Source organism: Oryx dammah, unplaced genomic scaffold (assembly GCF_014754425.2).
Source record: "Oryx dammah isolate SB20612 unplaced genomic scaffold, SCBI_Odam_1.1 HiC_scaffold_9, whole genome shotgun sequence".
NCBI classification, from domain to species: domain Eukaryota; kingdom Metazoa; phylum Chordata; class Mammalia; order Artiodactyla; family Bovidae; genus Oryx; species Oryx dammah.
The window spans coordinates 2564485-2588909 of NW_024070193.1; the positions used below are offsets into that span (position 1 = coordinate 2564485).

The window sequence follows — 24425 nt, forward strand, 5'->3', positions numbered from 1 at the left end:
TGTCCCCAGCAGCTGCCTGCCATCTGCCTGAAGAACAGGTTATTCCTGCAGAAAGCGGGCAGTGTTCAACTCCACTCCCAGAAAACAGGGCGCTCACCTGCAGGAGGGTGAGACCAAGCTCTGACTCAGAAAGTGCCAGAGCCAGTGGTTTCCATGGCAACTCCCCGTGTTTCTCAACAAGAGCCTTCCTGCCAGTTCCTGCCACATGAGTCACACTCCAAAGGGTTTTGTTTGTTTCCCTTGGATAAAACACTCTGATTTTTAATGGCTACTGTCAAGACTAAGTAATACCTCCTCAACTAAACAGAAAAATATTCCTCTGTAACGCTAAGTTCTCAGCCTGCGGGAAAACAAACTCCGATCTTTAATGTAGTCCTGATCTGTGTACCCGCTTCATGGACCAGACTTGTGGAGCTGTGAGCCATGCCAGTCAGTCCTAAAGGAAATCAACCCTGACTGTTCATTAGAAGGACTGATGCTGAAGCTCCAAGACTCTGGCCACCTGATGCGAAGAGCCAGCTCACTGGATAAGACCCTGATGCTGGGAAAGATTGAAGGCAAAAGAAGGGGGCAACGGAGGATGAGATGGTGAGATGGCATCACCGACTCAATGGACAAGAGTTTGAGCAAGCTCTGGGAGACAGTGAAGGATGGGAGCCTGGCGTGCTGCAGTCCGTGGGGTCACAGGCGACTGAGCGACCGAACAGATGACGTGTGTGCACATCGCCGTCACCCCGGTGTCCTCAGCTGATGTGAAATCTGAAAGAAAATGTGGAGCCAAGCCTTTTTAGATAAGTGCTTTATTTTTTTCTCAAAATGTTATAAAAGTTATTTCTCCTAAATATCTACAGTGTTTAGGGCTTTATACATGTATCCAATAATGAATAAAATCTAGTTAAACACTGGTCCATTCTTCCGAACTTTTAAGTCACGCCTTCCTCCAGGGATCTTCTTGACCTGAGGATCAAACACTGTCTCTTTCGTCTCTGCGCTGGCAGGCGGGTTCTCTGCCACCAGTGCCACCTGGGAAGCCTCTCAGTGGCGTGCAGTCTCGTTGTTTTTCCTTATTGTAGCTCTTTGTTCTAGTCCTCTGCTGCCCTGAAGTGTCTGGCAAAGCAGGCAGCAGTACTGCCTGAGAGGGCCCGAGCTGACCTGCTCTGCCTGCACGCAGTGTCAGGGAGCTGCCTGGGAACCACAGGGGCCTCGAGGCCGGGCCTGAGCCGTCTGCAGCGGCTTGAGTGCGGACGCGGGACTCTGCCCTGGAGCAGGGTCTGGGGCAGAGCCGAGCCGCCGAGGAGGTGACTGCCCGCGTCACAGCTTCTCAAACGGGAACAGCTGGGCAGCCGCTTCCTTCTTCTCCCTCCTGGTCTTCCTGGGGCACTTGGGCTTCTCGGCCTCTCGGTTTTGGGGCCAGGAGGCTGCCAGGATCCTGGCCGCTTCCGCTTGAGAGCTGGTCCCCTCCTCCTCGTCTGATGAGAGCCCGCCTCCCGCGTCCGTGTGGGGAGTGGCCGCCTCACTCTGGGGGGCCGGGCCGGGGCGGGGGAGACAGGAGAAGCAGCGGCGTCAGGAAGCCCGCGAGTCCCAGAACATGGCCGTGGGATGCAGGGGCCAAGGCCAAGGGACTGCACACAGGGAGCTGAGCCCAACCCAGCAGGTGACTGCCAGTGGCACCCTACACTTCCTGGGTTTTGAACCAAAAAAGTGCCCAAATGCTCAGCCCTAACACTCAGTGTCGGATGCTCTGAGGGAGCAGCCAAGGAGGCCTCGAGTCTGGGGAGGAAGGGCAGAAAGCTCGGGTGGGAGGAAGGAGCCCATGGGAACACGGAGCCGGGAGAGGGGGCATCAGGGATCTGAGGAGGGAGCAGATGCAGGTGGGGGGGGCGGTCAGATGCTGCCAGAGCACGTCTCCACATCCGTGACCCAGCACTGACTGACCACTCCATGTGACTGTGCCCGGGAGCATCTGTGCCCCCGACAGGAGCCCTCAGGGGCCACAGTACTGCAGAAGGGCCTGAATGAGCACTGGGGGTGGGTGGGCCTGGGGGTGGGTAGCAGCCCCAGGGGTAGTACCAGGCCAGGAGGTGCAGACACCTGTCCGCCCGAGTGGGCTCAGCACCGGGTCCAGCCCACGGCGGGCACCCTTGTGTAGACAGGGCAGGGCCCACGGCCTGACTCCGGGACACCTTTCTCAACACGAACAGCACAGGCCCGGGAGACACAGGTCTGCGGCACCCGGACAGAGCGGCCCGCGGCCCCCGAGCCCTCCCCCAGGCACGCCATCATGCGGGGGCCACACTGACCTGGGCCCCGTAGCGAAGCTTCAGCCGCTCCCGGATCAGCAGCCCTTTGACCAGCAGCTTCCAGTTCCCCAGAGCCCGCTTCTCCCTCTTCTGCAGAGGCGGACAGAGAATGGGAGATGCTGAGCACGGCCATTCAGGAACAGATACAGGGGACACAGTGAGTCGGCAGAGTCGCTCATGAAGCGATACACAGGAGAGGCACCAAAACCAAACCTCTCTCCTTAACCGGTACCAGCTCTGAGGTGTTTTGTGGAGGATGGGGGCGGGGGGGCCCTGGACCACGGCAGATCCCTCTAGGAGGCAGGTCGCTGCTCAGCACCCCCAGGGAGGCAGTCGGAGCCAGAAAGCGTGCTGGGCCCAGCTTGCCGCTCCTCACAGCCATGGTGCAGGCGGCCTGGGGGGGGAGCAGCCCCGCCCTGTGTGCCCACAGCCCACCCACTCACCTCCTTCTCCTTCTTCTCTATGAGCGCCTGCTCGTTCTCCCAGGCGGTCAGGAGCACGTCTCTGTACTCCTCGCAGACCACGTAGCCGTCGGTTCTGCGGGGTCAGCACACGTGGTCCTTGAGCCCGCGCCTGCTCTGGCCTTTCTGCTCCCCGCCGCGGGGACAGCCAGCCGCCCTTAAGCACTCGGGCCCTGAAGGACTTCCTGGCCGGTGGTCCACCGTGCCGGCCAGGGCTGCTGGCAGACACCACCCGGGCAGAAGGCGGGGCAGTGGACCCTCCCCTCTCCTCCTCCACCGCGCTTGCGGGCAGAGGCCACCAGCCAGGAAGCATGCTGCTTGGTCGTCCTGAACGCCCCCAGAACAGTGTTTAACCCGGCACCTCAGGGTGCTGGTTTCACCGGCTTTACAGCCTCTGGACGGAAGCCCCAGAGGGAAAGTGTGAAAAGGTCAAGGATCGAGGCTGATCCTGCAAATCCAGAGGAAAACCCTGAAAGTAAGAGCCGGGGGCCTTGCCCCCACGCCAGCCTGCCGCCCCGCCTTCCCGCCTCGGCGGAACGCCCCTCACGCACATGGGATGGCAGTAGCCTTTATGGAAATCGAAGCCGGTGACGGCCTGCGCGCAGTCAATGTTCAGCTTCCGGGCCACGCGGTGCAGGTTGGGCAGGTTCAGCTGGACGCAGCCGACAGGCATCATGCTGGGCAGGAAGAGGTACACGTTCCCAAACTCGTTCCGGGGCACCTGCGGAGGGAGGCGCCCAGGTCCAGCCAGCCGCGGGGGGAGGCGGCCCGGTCCAGCCAGCCGCAGGGGGAGGCGGCCCGGTCCAGCCAGCCGCGGGGAGAGGCGGTCCGGTCCAGCCAGCCGCGGGGGGAGGCGGCCGGGTCCAGCCAGCCGCAGGGGAGAGGCGGCCAGGTCCCGCCAGCCGCGGGGGGAGGCGCCCAGGTCCCGCCAGCCGCAGGGGGAGGCGGCCTGGTCCCGGCCCCCGCGGGCGCAGCCCTCCTCACCTTCCCGTCCACGGCCACCGGCGGCTGGTACTCCTCCGTCTGCCATCTGCCAAACAGGCCCAGGTCGTTGTAGTCCTGCAGCTGCGGCTCGGCCTGGCGGGCTCTCCGGGCACGGTTGGAGTAGCCTTTCACCATCTACACCAGAGGGAGTAGCCACTGCTCACACCACCACTCCCAGCATAGTGGGTACTGAGCTCAGTGCAGCCTTTCCAGCAGACCCGGAGGCGGGGTGCGTCATTAGCAAAACCTCCGTATCAACAGGTGAGCAACCTAGGAGGTATAAGCAGTTCACCCCCCGACACGGCCTTAAACTGTGTCCTGTGTCCATCACTGAAGGGCAAAGTGGCCTCGAGATGTTTCCATGGCTGGTGAGCGATAGGCCTGCTTTGGGCCATGACCGGCTCCCTGCGCCTCAATCCCTTCCCATGAACCAGAGGCCTGCTACCCGGTCCAGCTCCCCAGGTCTCAACAACCCAAAGGGCTCCTCCCAGGGATCTCTCAGAAGCGCCCGTGGCTCACGACTGCCCACTGTCCTCTGCTGGCTGAACTGGGCCCCACGTCCCGTCCCAGCCTTGCGGTCTGTGCTGAATTCACGTGTCTCTGGGCAGCCGACTGAGCCGGTGTAGCCCCGAGGCTGGGGCAGGGCCCTGGGGCCGCTTTCTCACTAGCTCAGGCCTCAGACAAGCTGCCCTTTCTCAGCTCCTGCTTTCCTGTCTGTCAAACTCATGCGTGATGCCAACTCCAAGACTCAGCAGAGACCTCAGAGCTGGTGTGGGCGTGTCCACACTAGGCAGGGCTGTGGCCTCTCTGAACACGCAGAGGACACCGATCTGACCCCAGGACCTCAGGCACACACCAGGGGTCAGAGGGCTGCTTTCCGGCCCAGCTCTCCTGTGTGCCCACCTCTTACAAAGTCCTTGGTGCAGACGGACAGCGTGCCCACGCTCTTCCCCTCTGATCCCCAGGGTGTGCAGCCGCCTTCCGTCCCGCAGCTCTTACCTTGTACGGCACTTCTCCAAGCCGCACCACACGCGCTTGTTTCAGCCACGTGTCCCTGGAGTGCAGGGTGTGCACGCAGTCCCTAAGGAGCGGACGGGAGACAAGGACTGCTCACACCCACTGGAGCACCAAGCGCCCCGCTGCCTCGCCCAGGGCACTGGGGAGGCCCCCGTCAGCTCATGGCCTGCCGTCTTGTGGGGGATGCGTCCACTCAGACCCCAACCCCAACAGCCGCACACAGCGCCTCCTTCCACGGGGAGGTCCTGGCAGCTGGGTCAGGGGGCAGAGCACCCCAGCAGTGCAGGTGAGGTGCATACCCCCTGCCTTAGGGTTTGGTTGGCTGCTCAACACCAGATAAAGAAAGAGAGGAACAAGCGTCTAGGTGGCGGCTGGGGCCCCTGACCAGGCAGCGGACAGGGAGCTCCCACAGAGACCCTAACCCCTTGGGGTTCACCCACAGGAAGTAGCTCCCAGGCAGGGGCCTTGAACCACCCACTCCTGTGCACTTCCCGAAGCTTCCTTTTCTGCCTTTCTTTTCCCATTTACCAAGATCATCCTCTATTTTTTGGTCTGGTGGGTCACTATTTTTAAAAAGTCACTTATTTCCTATTACCATTTCTTAAATTTCTTCTGGTTGTTAAGTTTTACTCATGTTATTAAAACTTTGTTCAGTTTTAACTATATATATTTTATGTTCATTTTCCATGTTTATTTCTCCTTGCTCCTTGGCAATTTCTCTTTACTGCAGAAAAGATACACATAACATAGAATTTACCACCTGAGTCATTTTCAGGTCTGTGGCTCAGCGGCACTGTTACGTAACCATCACCACCATCGTCTCCTGAACCTCTCATCTTCCCAGGCTGAAACCCTAAACCCTTTAAAATATCCAGTCATTTTGATTTTCACTATCAAATCCTTTATTCCTTTATGTGTTTGACCTCAGTTTTGGGGTCTTTTTTTTATTGCCCCTATAAACCTTACCTGCCCTACCTATTTGTCCTCCTATAAAATCGGCCTGCCCCCCATCTTTTAATCCCTGTGGTTTTAACTTTCAGGCTTTAAGCGCAGTTACACACTCCCCCACGCCCCGCCCCTGCCGCTGCACACGTCACGCATGCGCAGTCAAGCTCGTCTCCCAGCCCTCGGAAGGCCGCGAGCCCCGCTGGGCGGCTCCGCACCTGGAGTAGACGGCCTCCCCGCGGCAGTACCCGAGGATAGCGGCCGTCTCAGGGTAGATGGCCTCGAACTTGAGGAGGTGCCTCTTGAGGGCGTAGAGAGGGTGGTTCTTATACGTGCCGATGACGGTGGGCAGAGGCTGGTCCAGGTGCTTCGCCTGAAACTGCAAAGGCCAGAGACAGTGCCGGGCGCGCTACATGGGCGCTGACTCTCTGCGACCCCACGGACGGACGGTAGCCTGCCAGGGTCCTCTGTCCACGGGACTCTCCAGGCAAGAAGACGGGAGTGGGTGGCCATTTCCTTCTCCAGGGGATCTTCCCGACCCAGGGATCGAACCCACGCCTTCTATATTGCAGGCCAGTTCTTCACCACTGAGCCACTGGGGAAGGCCCAGGTTTGGCAGGGGCAACCCTCAAACAACTTGCTAGGGTAGCAGATGGTGGCAGGGGCTTTCGGGGCCCCAGGCTGCTGCCCTGTGCTGTGCCCTGGCGCTCTGCTCTGCAGACGCAGATGTGTCGAAAGCGCTGCAGAGTCTGGTGGCTTTGCAGCTCCCAGCGCTAGAAAAGTCACCCCTGCCCTTTGACAGCGTGGCCGGCCCGAGCAGAGCCTTCATCGGGAGAAGGCTGCACCGTAAGTGACACCATGATCCTGTGATGCGGGTTCTAGGGCCCGGCTCCCATAGAGACCAAGGCAGCGCCCACAGCTTCTCCATCCGCCTAGATCCACGCCTGTCCCCTCCGCGGCTTCCAGGGCCTGGCTCCTCACAGGCAACCCCACTGCTCTCACCCTCATCCCTCTCCCCGGCTCTCCTGCGCTTGCCCGCAGCGTCTCTTCAAATCCCCGACAGACGGGGAGGACTGGCACGTGGGGAGGCGGGAGCAACCCGGCACGGCCAGCTTCTGAGCAAGCCCATGAACTAGGTCACAGCAGGCTCGGCACGAACGCGCGACCCCGTCACCTCGGAGCCACTCCCTGAGCGAGCTCCCGGTGCGCCCTGTAGCCAAGGCACCTCCTCAGCCCTCCGCGCTCCTCCCCGGGGCTGAGTCCGGGGTCGCGGCAGGGATGCTGGTTTGCACACCTGTGCGCGGGCACGTGGTGAGTGGGGGCTACTGAGTGTCTTCCTCTTTCACTCGGGATGACTTACCTGACTTACAACAAGCTCCACATTTCTAACCAGGCAGTAACTGCAAGGACACAGGCTTTGGAGCCAGAGCAACCTGGGTTGCAATACCAAGTCAGCTCATCTCTCAGAGCCTCAATGTGTAGCTGGTGAAATCAAAGCTGCAACACCCCAGCTTGATTTTGATAACCAGAGCACCCTGGCCGCTCTGCCCGTTAACTGAGGCAGCACTCCAAACCCCTCAGCGCGGGCCCGACCGTGCCCCGGTCCTCACCTCCTGGTCCTCCCGCTGCTCCCTGTCCACCAGCAGGCTCCGGTAGGGGCGCAGGGTCTCTGCCCACCAGGCAGCGTCCACGCGGCTCTTGCGAGTCACCGTCAGCCAGGCGGGGTCGTACCTCTGCGTGACGTCGCGCACACAGCCGGCGCCATCGATGCCCACGACGTAGGTCACGGGCTTGGTGGCGTACTGGTAGCAGGTCAGGGGCTGGCCCACCACGCCATGCACACAGTCCACACACACCCACTTCTCGTCACGCTCCGAGAACACCTCCAGCCACTGGTCCACGCCGGGCACTCCCTGTCTGCTGCCTGCCTTCCCACTGCCCCCCGACAGTTTCTTGCCTCTCTCCGGCTTACTGCCTGCAGTGCTGGCCGATGCTTCTGCGAAGCCAGGGGGCGGATGGCGGCTTCCGTGCTGGGACTTGGACCTGCTCTTGGACCCCGCCTTCGTTCTCTGAGGGGCGGGGGCCCTCCGCCGCCTGGGCAGGCCGGGCTCGGAATCCTCATCGGACGGGCGGCAGCTGTCCTCGCTGGAAGGCTCAAAGTCAGAGCCGCTGCTGGCTGCGTCACTCCCGCTCTCCTCCTTGTAAGACACCCTGGCAGCCGCCCGCCGCCTCCGGGCCTGCGCTCGCCTCTGGGTCCCCCGTCTCTGCCCCCAAGCCTGGCCCACGTCCTCCCCGCTGGACGAGGACTCCCCTCGCGGCCTCCTGCCTGCGGCCGCCTTGCCCCCCTTCCCTCTGGCACGGGCCCCACCAGCGCCCCCAGAAGACGCGTTGTCTCCTCGGCTTCCTCCGCTGGGCTTTCCCGGAGTGTGGCTGGAGGCTTCTGAGGAGCCCCCAGGCGCCTCTGTGGATCTTTCCTTGGAAGGTTTCTTTCCCTTAAACAGAACAGGAAATTTCTGCTTTTTATCTTTAGCTAACGATACGATAAAGATTCTGCCATCTAACAGGCCTAAGTCCTGCTGGAGCGCCAGCATACACCAGACGTCCCCAGCTCAGTGATGGGCTGGCTGCCCTCCAGTGGGGGTGAGAAAGCGTTCACTAAATCCTACAGCACCCGAGAGGAGCCCACAGTCTGATTCTTCTCACTGTAAAGTGAGCACAGGATGTGGGACCAGACAAACCCAGGTTCAAACCCACTTCTGCATCTTAGTTTTATGTGACGTGGATAAATCATGTCACTGCTGAGTCTCAGTTTCCTCAGCAGGAGCACCCATCTTACACATAAGGCACTTTGCAAGCAAAATTGCATTATTCAGAATTTAGAAATTATTAAAACTTGACTTCTGGACCAAATTTCAGACAGTGCCTGCACCCCCAAGGAGCACTGTTCATCCCCCTTCCTGGATGACGGCAGAGTTCAGAGGCTCCCCATCCTCACCCCACACCGCTGAGGAGGACGAGCAGCTCTTTACCGTACCATCCACAGACCAGAAATGAGAGCACCAAGGAGCCCGGCCCACAGGCCCCTCTGCACACGCAAAGCCCAGGCTGCTAGATACCCGCCCTGCACACAGCTTCCCTGCACAGCGCCTGAGCCAGGCCCACTCAGAGGAAGCCTGTTCTGCAAAGACTGCCTTTAAAAGTAGCCTCATGAGCAGGTTTGGTTAAGTCTCAGGTAATTTCTCACTCCTCCCTGACCACCCATCCTTTCCTCTGGGAGGCCCAGGAACGTCACCTTCGCTGCTGATAACTTCAGAGGAATTGGCTGCAGAGACAGTACGAGGCGGGTAGGGAGATGCAGGGCCCGGAGAAGCAGCAAAAATATCTAGAATGAGAAAGAACAACACACTTAAAGAAGTAAGGATTGGAGTGATCCCGTGGGGTGAATGAACCCTGAAGAGAAGGCAAGTCCAAGGAGCCGCACACGGAAGGCCACACGGAGCTGCCCCTCGGCTACCGCGAGGACCACCCCCAGGACCCGCTTGGGTTCCAGAGCGTGGGATGCCGGCCCACAGCCGGCCCTCTGTACCCTCGAGTCCGGCCTCTGCGGGCTCAAGCCCTGTAGGGAGACGTCTGATCGGCAGTCAGTGAGTCTGTGAACGACAGGTGGCAGACAATGAGCCCTGAAGTATCCAAGCTATGTACATCCACAGACAGAACACGGGCCGGTGGCTGCCAGCCCCCGGGGAGGTGGGAGGACGGAGAGTGGAGTGGCTGTGTGGTGGGCACGGGGCTCCCTTCTGGGGCAGCAGACGGCCTGTGGGAACAGGCAGTGGTTGGACAGCACTGTGAACAGAACTGCTCACTTCTTTTTCTTAAAACAAAAAACAAAACACGATTGCTTTTGCTTCACAAAACTGTAGGAAGAACGTGCACACAGCTGGGAGGATGCTGCTGAAACACCACTGTGCTGCTCTGGCTGGTGGTTAAACAGCACAAGTCCTGGCCAGATCCTCAGACGTCTTCACGCCAAATCAGAAGAGAAAGTCAAGATGCCGGTCATACGGTCTCTCAAGATACAAAATGTCTGTCTCTCTCCCTAAACAGAATCCGAGGCTCGGACACAAGTATATATGCGCTGACAGGAATCTTCGAGGGTAAGACCACGTTTCTCCCTGTTTCACTGAGACGGAGCTCTACCTGAGGGGATTTTGAGCGTGTGACAAACCCTGTGTGCACAGAAGCTCTCCACTACAGCTCCTGGACAGAACTCTCCTCGCCACACAGCCGTCTGCCAGGTCACTGCCCAATGTGGATGGTACGGAAACACTCCCTGCAGGATTTCTGCAGCCAACATTAGGCCTTTTTTTTTTTAAATGTTTATTTATTATGGCTGCACTGGGTCTTACTTGTGGCATCTGGGATCTAGTTCCCAGACCAGGGTTCGAACCCAGGCCCCCTTCACTGGGAGCATGCAGTCTTAGCCGCTGGACCACCAGGGAAGTCCCTCCTTGGGACTTTTGAACACCACTTCTGAATACTGTAAACAACTGTACCTGACCACGAGCTAAGTGCTTTACTCCAGGACGCCGAGTGGAGACGGGAGAGGGCCAGCTCTCAGGGCTCAGGCTGGCCCCAGGCCTGACTCCAGTGCTTAGACTGGCCATAAGGAAGTCATTCTGCTTCTCTGAGCTCCGGTCCCTGTTTTTATCTTATGAGAACTGAGCAAGGAAGCGTCTGTACAACAGCCTGAATGGTGCACGGCACATGACTGTCACTGTCGTTGGCTCACAGACCTACAGAACAGCGCTGCCAGGGCGTCACTCACGTGGACCAGCTCCTCGTTGTCTCTTGCTGAGTAAATAGCGAATCTCCGCTCCAGCGTCGTCTGCAGGCCGTCCTGCTCATTGGTTGAGAGCTCTGCATTTACTGTGAACGTCCCGATGAACCTGGAGAGAAACCAGGTACTTCTCTGTGTGAGAGGCCAGGGCCAAGAGAAGCCTTGTCCTCCTACGGCCAGAACTCACAGCGGGGAGCCTCGAGAGGGGCTCAGGAGTTCCCCTCCCTGTGTTCTTCTTCCCAGCCTGTCTGGCTAACTCCTGAAGACCCAGCTCAGACCTTCCCCTCAAGAGGGGTCTGTGGGACTGACCTGCACCCAGTCCCTGAGACCCAAATCCTGCCCTACGCTCTGCAGGACAGCCCGCAGGGCCCTACCATTTCACCAGGTTGGACAGGTAGGAGACGTCCACGTCTCGGGGTGGCACTTTGGTGAAGCGCGTTGGGATGATGGAGAGGCCAATGGCCTGCAGGTCTGGCTGGTTGCAGACGCTGTTTCGGTAGAAGCCGTTTGCCAGCAGACACAGCAGGTGAACCTGAGAAGAGGGAAACGGGAAGCCTGAAAACCAGAGGGAGTGAGGCTGCCAGCTTCGGAGACGTTTCAAGGACAGGAAATACCTGCCGTCATTTCTACATACAAAAACGTAGAACTCCTAGCACAGCCATTTCCCAAGGCTCTTTCACCCCCCTCTTCTCTCTAGACGCTCCTTCCCTCAGAGAAACAATCAAATCTCAAAGCTGCGAAGCACCAACTTCTCTTCTCTAAGAGGTCTTGTCTTTTGCAGGTTCATCCTGAAGGGTCCGTGGATGCAGCGTTAGGAAGCCCGGGGTCTAAAGGACCGTCGGTGCGGCCTCTCCCCGCGCCGGCCTCCCCTGACCCGCCCCGACCCCTCTCCTAAACGAGGCCTTGCTCAGCTGCTGGGGCCCGCCCTGATCTCCCCTCGATCTGCGTCCTGCGTCTCCCTGTTCTGAGGTCTCTCCCGTTCCATCTGTGAGACAGAAGGTCCTGAACGGTAGGAGACAAGCTTCATGCGAGTCTCTGCCCACAGCGCCAGGCTCCTCGCAAGGCCTGCGGGTGTCCGGTAAGTGCCAGCTGAAGTCAGGAGCGGCCACGCCTTCAGCTGAGGCCGGACCCAGTGTTACCGATCAGCCGAGCGAAGGGAGGGGAGGGGAGTGCGGAGCCGACGCCTCACGCGCCCTCCCAGGCAGACGCCACCGTCAGCCCCTTGTCACCCCACCTCGCTTCGGGAGAGCCGGAGGTGTGGCCGACGGAGCGCCAGCGCCCTGCACACTGCCCTCTCGTCGGAGCTGCCCGCCTGCCCGGCCCGTCCGCCCCATCCGCCGGCCCATCGTCCGTCAGTTGTCCACCCGACCGCCATCCGCCCACCCACCCCTCCGCCCGTCTGCCCCTCCTTACCTTGTGCGTGTCCTCGTGAACCTCCTTACTGAAACGTTTCATCATCCTCCGAAGATACGTCTCAAATTCCATTTTGATCTTTTCACTGCAACGCACATTGAACAATCCCAAAGTGGAGGGGGAAGCCTGACCCCACTCGCCCGTCCCTGCCGACGCGTTTCGGGGACAGTGACTCAGGCCGTGCTACCCAGCAGACCTGCTGCTGGCCGGTCCTACGCCTCCTCGCCCACAAACCCCGGCCCAGGTCATTCCCTCCCCTGACCCGCACCTGCCAGGCCTCCCTTCTGACCACCCCCCGACTGCCCCACCTCCTGGGGCCCACTGCCTTGGCGTTAAGTCAGCACACGTTGCTTGTTTCTGCAACGCTGTCCTGCCGTAAGATCCCTCTCGTCTCTGTCCCAAGCCCCTTTAAGAAAACCTCTTGAACGACTTCTTTTATCTCCCTCCTTGACGCCTGATAAAGTGCCTATCACGTGGGAGACTCAAGACCAGTTAACTACCAGGAGATGCGCTGCATACAGCCAGGCCACAGGGGCTGTAGAGGGACCAGAGACCCCTGGAAGGAGCGGGGGAGGCCCCCAACCACGGGGGGCACTGCCGCAGGCCCTGCAGCGATGTCGCGGGACACAAGCTGGGCTGTCCGGTCAGCCGGACAGACACAGATGAGGGCTCCTCCACTCGCAGCTGAAACGTTCCTTAGCCTCTGAGTCTCCGGGCCCTCAGTCACACGCTGTCCTGAACAGTCAATATGGTAACAGGTGCTGTGCATGGCCCTTGGCATGCCTGCACTCGCCTGGACACAAAGGTTTCGCCTTCAAGTCCTCAAAGTGAGCCCAGGGCTCTCTCGCCTAAGGCTCCTGACAACCTGGACACTCAGCCCGCGAATCCTATGTGCTTTTCAAAAGCTTTCCTGGGGAGCAGCTGCCGATGGTGAGACGTGACGGAAATCTGGAAGCAAGTGCTTGATCGTACCTTCTTTCTCTGGCCTTCACCTGCTCCGGTGTCTCAATCTCTATCTCCACTGGCTTCACGGGCAGAGCAGATGCAGAGAAGGCTGCGCTTTCCCCCACGGCACCCGGCACGGGCTCACTAACTTCTAGCAACAGTAATTTTTTAGATCAATGATAACAATTATTGTTATAAGAAGCAGTGTACTGAACAACAATAAGGTTCTGCTGGGGTGGAGGAAGTGAGGCAGGAAACCGTCGAGACCCCTGCTCCGAGTTCCTAGGAGAGGCCCTGAGCGCCCACGTCTAGGTGTCTCACTAACCTGCATGAGCGCCCAGAGCAACAGCCCTGGGGGAAGATCCTCAGACACAGGGATGGGGGGTGAGTCAGACACAGACCCTGGGGCCGTGGAGCCGGGGGGCGGGAGCAGTGTTCTCCGAATTACTCAGTAAAGCCCCCCACAGCTCACTTTGTAGAGGCGTGACTTCAGACTAGCCTGTAAACGCACACAGGGCGAGGCTTGCACCTTTTTCATCTCCTTCTCCGCTACGCTGCTTGTAAACACTGCTGCTGCTGCTGCCAAGGCGCGTCAGTCGTGTCCGACTCTGTGCGACCCCACAGACGGCAGCCCACCAGGCTCCGCCGTCCCTGGGATTCTCCAGGCAAGAACACTGGAGTGGGTTGCCATTTCCTTCTCCAATGCAGGAAAGTGAAAAGTGAAAGTGAAGTCACTCAGTCATGTCTGACTCCCAGCAACCCCATGGACTGCAGCCTACCAGGCTCCTCCGTCCATGGGATTCTCCAGGCAAGAGTACTGGAGTGGGTCGCAGGCCGAAATTAACTTTGCTGAACTGAACATAACAGTGAACTTCATTAGCTAAGCTCCTTTCAAAGCGGCTCTGGACCTAGAAGCAAAGACCACACCCGGTGTTGAGACCCTGGTTTCTGTGTGCCAGCTCCTACTAAAATGAACAGGGCCGATTCCAGCTCTGCCACAGGGAGACCCGGGAACCTCCATATGTTTATTGTGCCAAAGAACAAAACCATTCTCAGAAACTACTGAGGCCACGTCAGACACCACAGCGCATCTGCTTAAAGGGGCTCCTGCTCGCCAAATGTGGGGGCAATCTGAAGGTCAAAAGGCTAAAGAGAATAATTGCTGACATAGGTAAATTTTTACGTCCACGGTGATTCCCGAAAGAAATGACCAAATAAACACGGTCCTTAAGAGGGAGACCTCTGTTTTACAGATCAGTCAGCTAATAATTATACGTGAAATGACAATCAAAATAGTGCCACTTTGTAATGCTCACGATAATAATCTTTGATTCAGTCAAGATCACGCCGACACCATTAAGTAGAAAGGGACTGGTGCACGGGATCTTCACAGAGACTCAGAAGGAAAATGAGCCTTTCCACTGGCACAGCCAGGCAGGGCCACAGACACGGCCGAGCTCAGCATCGCCAGCAGGACCACCTGGCGCCAGGCGCCTCTTACTGGATGTGCTAGGAAGCACAGGGCTCCGTGATAACACGGAGCATTATCACTGGCAGTATTCCTGCCAAAGAATGTTTACTCTAAAGGCAACCAAGTCTTTGGACTCACGGTTCATAAGACATGCAGGAGGGCATTCAAACAAGCGAACCACCCTTATAAACCAGAACATCAGACATTCTACAGAACAAGAGGCCAGGACTCTGCCAAAATTTAAAAAAATAATAGTGCTATGAATTGGAGCAAACTCCAGGAGATACTCGAGGACAGGAGATGCTGGCGAGCTGCTGTCCATGGGGCCACAAAGAGTCAGACACGGCTTAATGACTGAAAAACAACGGAAAGCAAAACAGTGAGGCGGGGGGCGGGCCGCTTCCCTGGTGGCCCAGTGGTTAGAGCTCCTCACTCCCATGCAGGGGGCACAGGTTCAGTCCCTGGGCAGTAGGTGGTGGGTGGGGTCTCTGCTCGAGATTAGAGAGATCAACTACTTTGATTAGATCCTGCACTTGGGGCGAGGGGGGGAGGCAAGAAAAAAAGGCAGCTTTAATAGACCATCTCACAGGAATGAGGGCCTTAATTACGTGAGGACAGAATTTCATCGGGGAGGACAATGCCCTACTCTCAGGAGGTAAACGCTGAAGCATTTACGTGTGAAGAGTCAGGATGTCTGCGACCTACTTCCGTGTGGTCCCACCAGCAGTTACAGAAAGAGAGACACGGTCCCTACGGCACCACAGTCAAGTCAAGGCGTCGAGGCGAAGAGAACCTGGACTCCAGGCTCCATTTCTTTGTAGGTTTGAACACTTTCAAAAGGAAAAGCTAGGAAAAGCCCTGCTAGGCAGCAGGGCTCAAGGACGGTGACCCTGGCCGCTGTTTACTCCAAGCACAGGACGTGCCAGGCCTGTCACGCTCTCCCACAACCAGCCGGCTCACAGGGAATGTGCAGTGTTTACCGACCGTCCTGGAGAACAAGCTCAGCTCGCGGCGCTGGACACACTCACGCACACAGCTGCACGAGGGGCAGAGCTGGACCCGAGGCATGCGTGAGCACGCGTCTCTCTTTCACTGAGTGCCTCCAGAGGAAGAGGAGGCACAAGCCTCTGGGGTGACCTGGCTGTGAACTGTTCCTTACATCAAAAGCAAGTCCCTACTGCGACCTTATCTTCACCTTCCTTGTTTTCCAAGAAAAGGACAGGGCTGCCGTGACATGACCCCGAACAGAGCCAAGCAGGCAAACAGGATGAACCGTTCTGGGAGCAGAGGGGGCCACTTTACCTTCCACTTCTTCCCAGTCCTCCTCACTGTCTTCCTCATCGTCCCCCTTGCAGCTGCCTTTGTCCGCAGCGGCCTCTCGCTCCGGGGGCTGGCCCTTCCTGCGGGCGCTCGGCAAGTCCCTGTGCAGAGATCACAGAGGAAGGTGAAGAAAGCTCGCACGTCCCGGTGCCACGGGGAAGCTAAGCTCCTCTTTCAAGGCTCCTTCTGTTTACTGTGAATCTGCTGCCGTTAGTTGAAGATGGTTTGGGAGCTCTGAGCCTCACGCCCTGCATGATCCTGGGCCTCGGGTTCCCACCAGGATGGGCTCTGATCAGGGGTCTAATACTAGACGCGTCTTTGGAAACAGGAGGAGCATGAACCTGCACCCTGAGGCCGTGTGAAGGGAAACAGCCATCTGCAAACAGACGGGGAAGGGAGACGAGACCACGAAGAGAATGCAGGTCCCAGAAGGAGAAGCCACGATGCCTGTGTGCACACGTGCAGCCAGACGCCAGCAAGAAAGAGGGAAGGGTTTGCACTTGCTGCCCCTCACCGCCTCTGAGAGGTAAGATGAAAGGCGACTGAGGCTGGTAGAATTTAACTCCTAGGTGCGTGGGGGTGTGTCACGAGGAACACGGACGCCTGGAGCGGAGGCACAGAACTGCAGCTGCGCAGCTGGCTACACACTGGCTCAGGACTCAGTGCTTGCTCACACGCAATGTATTAACATTTCTGCAAACTCACATGTAAAACATCTTTAGAGCCCCGAGTTACTTTTAGCTTTTGTTAAGATTTGACACATGGTGTCCAGTGAGATATTACCCAAGATTTTAGCACAAACACTTAAATTAACAAGCTTCAGACTTCAGCTCTAAAAAGACAAGACACTCCCTTTTTAGCCTGCCGCTTCCTTTCAAAAGCACAGAAACAAAAATATCCCCTTAAGAGTAAACGTGGGAGAAATGTCACTTCCCAGCCTAGAGGCAAAAAGGGGAGCCGGGCTTTCCCTGGCAGTGTCCTGGCTGATCTGTACGTGGACTTCTCTGCAGAAAGAATCCAGAAGGTGAGAGCGGGAAGCGGGAAGCTCAGTGGCGCTGCAAGGAAGAGTCTTAGGGAAGAGGAGGCGAATGATGGTCGTGAGTCCACGTGCCTGCCATGCTCCTTCCCACAGCTGCCCTGTCCTGGGCTACCTCCCAGCCAGCACTGGGGGATGCCGGGAGAGCTGACACTGAGAGAGGCCTTATCTCTGATGTAAAGCGGCAACTGCAGCCTCTCTGTTGGTCCTCTTCCCTGCACACCCCCACCCGCTCCCGCAACATTCCCAGGAAGCAGATGATCAAGTGATCACGAGGTTTACAGGCATGGTTCACCAAATTGTCAATATGCTCACTGTGAGGCCCTGCCCTAGATGCCATGGGGCATACAGAGGTGAGCCGGCGTGGTTCCAGCCGTCTGAGAGCTCACAGGGGTGTGTGGCTTGGACACAACTAAGTGTAACAGCCGTCTGTGCACTCACAGGAGGGTATGATAGAGACACAAGTAAGACTGAGAGCTCACAGGGTGTGTGGCTTGGACACAAGCAAGTATAACACAAGGAGGTGAGTTACACTCTTCAGAGATGCAGCAAGAAGCCAGAGGAGGAGAGGAGGCCGAGTGGCGGGTGAGTTCTGTTATGCATCGTCAAGGTGGCAGGACGCTTCCAGGCTGCAGGCAGTCGGTGAGCACGTGTCGAGTGAAGGGGGGCGTCCAGCTGGGCAGGAGCAGCGCGAACGCAAGGGGAGCAGGACAGGACGTGGCTGGGATGTCAGGGAAATGCCTCAGGTACCTAACGTCTGTGTGGCAGAAACAGCACTGGGCCAGGAGCTGAAGCCCTGCGTCTCATCCTGGCTTCTGCCACCATCTAGCTGTGTAGCCACGAGAAACTCACTCTCTGCAAGCTGTGGTCCTCACCTGCAGGGGCTGGGAGGTGACCTATCGTCACCACGACTCTTCCAGTCTTACAGTGGCCACAGCACTACCTGCTGCTGCTGAGTCGCTTCAGTCGTGTCCGCCTCTGTGCGACCCCATAGACGGCAGCCCACCAGGCTCCCCGCTCCCTGGGATTCTCCAGGCAAGAACACTGGAGTGGGTTGCCATATCCTTCTCCAATGCATGAAAGTGAAAAGTGAAAGTGTAGCCGCTCAGTCGTGTCCGATCCTTTGCGACCCCATGGACTGCAAGCCCACCAGGCTCCTCCATCCATGGGATTTTCCAGGCAAGAGTACTGGAGTGGGCTGCCACTGCCTTCTCCGCAAGCGCTACCTAGATCTGTTTAAAGATCCCACTTTTTCCACAGACCCCAGAGACGAGCAACAGGAGCAGGTTTCCTTAGTCATACTTCCCTGATGGACCCGGTCAAGACGTTTTCCGCCGTCTCACCTGAAATCCTCCCCTTCACTGAGGGCTTCATCCTTTACAGCTTGGGGCTCTTCAGATTTCACTGAAACCTTGGCCGCCTTCCTTCTCACTGGACCGTCTGCTGAGCTCCCAGGATCACCGCAGCCTCTCTTCCTCTTTCCTCGGGAGACTTTTGTGGGAGGGCTCTTCTTTGGTGGTTTCTCATCTTTGACGCCGCCTGGATGACCACACAGAGCACCAGAGGAGGGAGACAGGAAAAGCAGAGACATTGCAGGTTCATGGGCAGGGTCACGGAAGCCCTCCCTGGTAACCTCTCTCCAGACGCCCAGCAACATCCCATGTTTGGTCAACAACCAGCGTTCAGCCCCTTCCACCTCCAGCTGGTCTGCACATTACACGCTCCCTTCATCAGTTACTCTGTTCTACCTCCTAAGGCTATAGAGACACCAGCACACGACCCATAAAACCTAAACTGCAAACCTTAAATTTTACCTAATGTCCGGCAAGGAAAACGCATCAATCCATTAATTAACACCTTGCTTGTTACTACCTGCTGAGACTAATTATTTCAGGGATAATCCACTCCTACTAAGTGAAAAGCTTCAAGTTTAAACAACCATGATTTCCCCTAATCTAAGCTTCTGCTGTCTTTTAAAACCAAACGCTGCTCAAGACACACACTTTATGAAATCTATCCAGTCTAACCCAAATGTCACTCATACAAGCCTGTGTGTCTGCTAAGCCGCGTCACTCGTGTCCAGCTCTGTGCAACCCCATGGACTGTAGCTTGCCAGGCTCCTCTGTCCGTGGCATTTTCCAAGCAAGAAGACTGGAGTAGGTCGCCGTGCCCTCCTCCAGGGGATCTTCCTGAACCAGAACTTGACCCCGTGTCTCTTATGCCTCCTGCATTGGCAGGCAAGTTACTCACCACGAGCTCCACCTGGGAAGCCCCTCAGCAGGCTTCAGGTTGGAATAAGTTAGCGGTAATTGAAAAACAACCTTAATAACTAACCATTATTAATAATTAATTAATAAAATAATACAACTTTGTTCAAAGGAAATATAAAAAACCCATACACTATTCATTTTAGTTCAACTAGGGTATCCAAAAGCATGGTCTCTTAACATATAACTATATTACATATGTTATAATATACTAATACAACAGGGGGAAAATATTTTTCTATTATAAATATAGCCAGGCAAATTATCTTAAATCTGAAATAAATCATCTTTTTTCCTCTGCATAACTATGCTTCAGTTAATATTGCAAAACAAAAATACTCTAACCTTTTTTGAGGTTCCAGAAGGAGCTGTGATAGTAACCTAAAGTATCAAATTAATTCATTCCTTTCATTTATGGTTTGAACTGCTGACACCCTGGATATGTATTTTTAGTCCCCAAGAATACAATTTTGCATGGAAGAAAAAGACTCCTTTTGAGCTAAAAGACAACAACAACTAAATTTTAATAAATTTCACCTTTTAGCAGCGTTTGTTTTAATGCTGGCTAAAATCACTGATTGGGTTCTGTTTCTTCAGATTTCTTATTTCAAGGCCAAAAGTTTATTTATGACCTGACAATTTGGTAGGGCACGCTGAAAACCAGGATTTCTAGACCTTACAGTGGTTTTTAGCCCTCTGTTAATGAGATGCTAAAGACTTTACTAGTCTAACACGCAGGTGGGCAGCTGCTTCGGAAGTCTTGTTTCTTCCTCTCTAAACCTACTTGGTTGGTTGCAAGGCAGAGGTGTGCGTTTCTGTGCTTTGAATAGAGAAATAGAGAAGTTAGAAGTGAGAACAACGGAAAGAAACCGTGACTCAAAAAAACGTTTATAGTATCATTATTCAAAGTATCCAAAATTTTAAAAATCTGAATGCCCATCCATTAAATGGACATTGAGGAAATCAATTGTGGTACAGTCACACAATGATATACAACGTAGTCATCTCCTAAGACAAAGGAAGAAGATATGTGACAAAACGCTGAGAATGCAAAGTTGTCGGCCTAGTTTCTACTACACAAAAAGACGCAGACTAGAAGGAAACATAGTGTTATTTGGTGGTGGTGGTTTCTGGACGGGAGACCTATGGTAACATTTTCCCCCTAAATTCTTTGTGTGTGCCCCAGGGCATCAAAGAGGCTATTATCTAGATATTCCAAGCAAATGGAAGCGAAAATATAGCTCAGACAGCAATAATCGTATCAGGCAAGATAGACCATAAAACAAAGTCTATAATAATAGACAAAGACATTATATAATGATAAAGGGGTCAATACAAGAAAATGATATCACTGATAAACATATATGCATCTAACATAGGAGCATCGGAATATATGCAAAAAAATTAACAAAAATAAAGGGAGAAGTTGACAGTAATACAATAACTGTAGGTGACTTCAACACTCCAGTTACGTCAATGGACAGATCATTCAGAAAGAAAAATCAATAAGGTAACGGTGACCTTAAATGACACATTGGACCAGATGAACTTAATAGATAACTTCAAGACACTGTGTCCAAAACAGCAGAATACACAGTCTTTCCAAGTGCGCATGGAACATTTTCCAGGATCGATCGACCGCATGCTAGCCACAAAACAAGTCCCAACAAATTTGAGACTGAAAAGGTATTAAGTGTCTTTTCCAATGACAACAGTAGGAAACCAGGAATCAATTACAGGGGAAAAACGAAACACAAACACTCGGAGACTAAACAGGACGCTACAAAAAGCAGACAGCCAGTGACGGCTCACACCGCCGCAGAGAACCAGAAAATACTGTAGGACAGCGAAGATGAAAACACAACTTTACAACATCTCCAGGGCACAGCGAAAGCAGTTTTAAGAGGGAAGCTTAGAGCAATACAGGCCCACCTCCAGAAACAGGAAGAGTCTCAAACAACCTAAGCTACCATCTAAAGGAATCAGAAGTATCAGTCATAAAAAAGAAATCCTGCCATTCGCAACAAGAGGGAGGATGTTATGCTTGGTGAAATACAGAAAGACAAACACCATGTTTCCCCTTATACAAAGAATCTAAAAAACAAATGAACAAATTAAGTAAAAACAGACTCACAGATACAGAGAACAAACCAGTGGCCACCAGTGGGGAAAGGGGTAGGGGCAGAGGCAAAACAGGGGAAAAGCATGAAGAGGCACAAAGTCAGTAAATTACGAGGATGTAATTAACGAACAGCACGGGGATGTGGTCAATACCTTGTAATAACTTTATGTGGAGTATTAAGTGTGAAAGTGCTAGTCGCTCAGTCATGTCCGACTCGTGACCCCGTGGACTGTAGCCCGTCAGGCTTCTCTGTCCATAGAATTCTCCAGGCAAGAATACTGGAGTGGGTGGCCATTGCCTTCTCCAGGGGGTCTTCCCGACCCAGGGACTGAACCCAGGTCTCCTGCACTGCAGGCAGACTCTTTACTGTTTGAGCCGCCAGGGGAGCCCTTATCTGGAATATTATCCAATATCCAATATCCAATCATTGTTGTACATCTGAACTAATGCTATAATAAGTCAACTAGAATTTAAAAAGAGGCCATTTTCCAAGACTCTCCAAGATCTAGAGCTGTGTGCTACAGTCACCCCTCTATCCTGGATGCCCTGGTTCCAAATCTGTGGATTTAACTAACCTCGGATTGAACTTTGCTTGAATCCACAGATGTGCAACCTGTGGAGGGCTGACTGTACTACACTGTTATATAACCTGGGTATTTCAGCAGGGCAGGAATTAACCACTGGGCTTGCTCGGCCAGCTACCAATTTAACAACAACCAAAAAACCCCACCTGCTTAGAACTGCCGGCAGCGCCTCACAGCACCAAGAGTAAAACACAAACTCCTTAGTCTGGTCTCCAGCCTAAGGTTCCCAGTTATTTCTCTCACCTCAATTCTAAAACATTCCTAAGAGTTTTAAACGTACTGATTCCTCTGCCCACATCCTACAAAAGGCCCCTCATTACAGCCAGTAGTTGGCTGGAAGCACCAGGTCCTCGGACGGGACTTCGAGACCACCGATTCTGACTCTGCTGCGTCTTCTGACCTGCTCTGCCTTCTTCCTGGCTCCTGTCACCGTGGGAATTTGTTTTTTAACTTGTTTGTCCGACCTCCCCTTCCCCAAAGATTACAAGCATCATGAGAGCGGAACCTTGCCTGTCCTGTTGACTGCTACCCTTCCAGTGCGATAACTGGGCCTGAACACAGCTAGGCGCTCAGTAAGTATCTGCTGAAGGAGCTAATCATGGAGCAGGAAATCCACGAAGCAATGTTGAGATCCATTAGGCAGAAACTAGAGGGGCCCTAATAGAAACAAAGATAATGGGAAGCCAAATAGTTGGCTGTTGAAAGCAGCCAAGTGTCTCCTTTATCTGCATGCACGGTGGTGCTGTTACACGCTACACTGACGAGTCACCAAATCAATGTCAGCTGCAGCCGAAACCACAGCCAAACTATTCCTCCACCAACCACAGCAAAGACAACAGCTCTTCCCGGAAGCTGCCTTGGAAACTTACTGCAGCTCCACTGGCTCAGAGTGCGAGTGAGGCTTGAATGCACCCCTTGCCTACGCATAGGCTGAATGATATGAGTTAGCCCATCTGATCACCTCACCCAGACCAGGCCCGGAGCCTTATGTGCCATCTCACTGAAAGCTCACAACCACCCTGCAGAATCACAGAATTACTCAACCCAGTGTCATAGGGGGCCTTACTAGTGATTTGGTCCAATCGTCTACTCAGTTACATGGGGTACCCCAGAAATTCCTTCTACCGCATGCATTATGCAGTTATTTATACTATTTATTGAGCACTTATTATATGCAAGGAAGTGGAAAGGACAAGATGAGATACAGCAAAAAGTAAGACATGTTTTCATAAGCCTATCTGGTTAAGACAGGTCAAAAAGGAAGCAAATAAATTACCAAGATCCTCTGTGATGAGGTGTACCTGGGAAAGACCACCTTAGGCAAGACACTCAAGGAGTGCCTGGGTTGAGACCTGCAGGAAAAGAAGGCAGCCATGGCAAAAGCCACGAAGAACATTCAAGGGAGAAGGAACATCAGAGGCAGAGGCTCAAGTGAGAAATAACGCGGGGTGCCTGAGGAACCAAAAGGAGGCCAAAAAGGGGATTATCTGGGAAAGGAGAGAGCAGCAGCGAAGTCATGTAGGGTCTTGAAGGCCGTGTGAGGGATCTAGATTTTATGCCAAGAGCAATGGCAGCCAGAGCGTTTGAAGCAGGAGCGTGGCAAGATCTCATTTATTTTTTTCTTAAGATCACTTGCTGCGCATGGAGAACTCTTGCGAGTAGATGAAAGGAAGTACAGAGAGGTAAACAGACGACTGCAGTCGTTCAGCTGAAAAGTGAAGGTGGCGTGGGCAGGGGGTGTGGCCAGGAAGATAAAGAGAAGTGGAGAGATTTGAGACAGGGTTCTGAGGTGGGCCTGACAGAACCTGCTGAATGATTGGCGGGGTTTGTTCTAACAAGTGAGGAAGGGATCCGTGAGATGGGGATAAGTGGGGAAGGGGCAGGCTTAGTTTGCCCAGGACAAATATAAGAAACTTATTCGATATGCACGTGGAGAAGTCGGCTGGGATCCGAAATCTGGGGCTCTAGGGTGGGATTTAGCTGAAGGTACCGTTAAGGAAGCCTGGCGTGCTGCAGGCCATGGGGTCGCAAAGTGTCGGGCACGACGTAGCGACTGAACAACTACTATTCAGGAGATCAGCACACTCCCGCACTCTTAAGTATGGGTCCGCTGGTCTCGTGGGGGCACAAAACAAGTGCCTTTTGCCTATTCACCCTCAGCATCTGCCAGGAGACCGGACTTGACCCTGCGGGCGGCAGGGCGCAGGAAGAGACCGCGCAGGGCAGCTCGCGGTCCGGCCAGGATCGGCGGAACCGCTCAGTGCGCATCCGGCACGGAGGGCAAAGGCGCAGCGACGTCGGGGTGGCCCGGGGCGGGCGCACGCCGCCTGCCTCCCGCGGTCACCGGGACGCGGTCTCCTCCGCGCAGGTGGGCGCAGGATTGCCTACCCGCACACGCGGGAGGCCGGCCTCGCCCTCCCCGCGCCCGGCCCGCCTCCTGCCCTCCTCCAGCCTCTCCCCGCCAAGCCCGGCTCGGCCTCGCTCTCACCCGCCTCCTCCTCCTTGCGCCGGGCTTTGGTTTCGCCCTTGGCCGTCTGTCCGCTGGGGCCCCGGCCAGCCGCGCGTTTCCGAGCCATCTCTGCCCAGGCAAGACTCGCCCGGCACGGGACGCACTGCGCCGGCGCCGGACGCTGCCCCGCGAGCTGGCTCCGCCCCGAGGCGGGGCGAGGGCGGCCCCGCCCCCTCGCATAGGCCACACCCCCACCCCGCGCCCCCGATGAAGC

At 55.4% G+C, this 24425-nt stretch overlaps 1 protein-coding gene across 5 annotated transcripts; it reads right to left on the reverse strand.

The window, feature by feature from the left end:
- Positions 1 to 783: 783 nt before the first annotated feature.
- On the reverse strand, positions 784 to 24363 carry XPC (XPC complex subunit, DNA damage recognition and repair factor). Of its 5 annotated transcripts, none has more exons than XR_005722136.1 (16): positions 24191 to 24363; positions 18073 to 18268; positions 15676 to 15794; positions 12930 to 13053; positions 11958 to 12042; positions 10919 to 11076; positions 10533 to 10653; positions 9000 to 9089; positions 7318 to 8199; positions 5926 to 6086; positions 4745 to 4826; positions 3746 to 3791; positions 3313 to 3482; positions 2744 to 2837; positions 2301 to 2390; positions 784 to 1518 (listed from the first exon to the last, which is right to left on the reverse strand). XR_005722136.1 is itself a non-coding variant. In XM_040246679.1 (16 exons), the coding sequence occupies exons 1-16, from the start codon at positions 24276 to 24278 to the stop codon at positions 1312 to 1314; spliced, it is 2802 nt and encodes a 933-aa protein (XP_040102613.1). In that variant the 5' UTR covers positions 24279 to 24363; the 3' UTR covers positions 784 to 1311. The 5 variants fall into 5 exon arrangements, 3 of the variants coding, with proteins under 3 accessions (XP_040102613.1, XP_040102614.1, XP_040102615.1); XM_040246679.1 differs by having other exon boundaries at positions 3746 to 3880; XM_040246680.1 differs by lacking the exon at positions 2744 to 2837 and having other exon boundaries at positions 3746 to 3880.
- Positions 24364 to 24425: the final 62 nt, after the last annotated feature.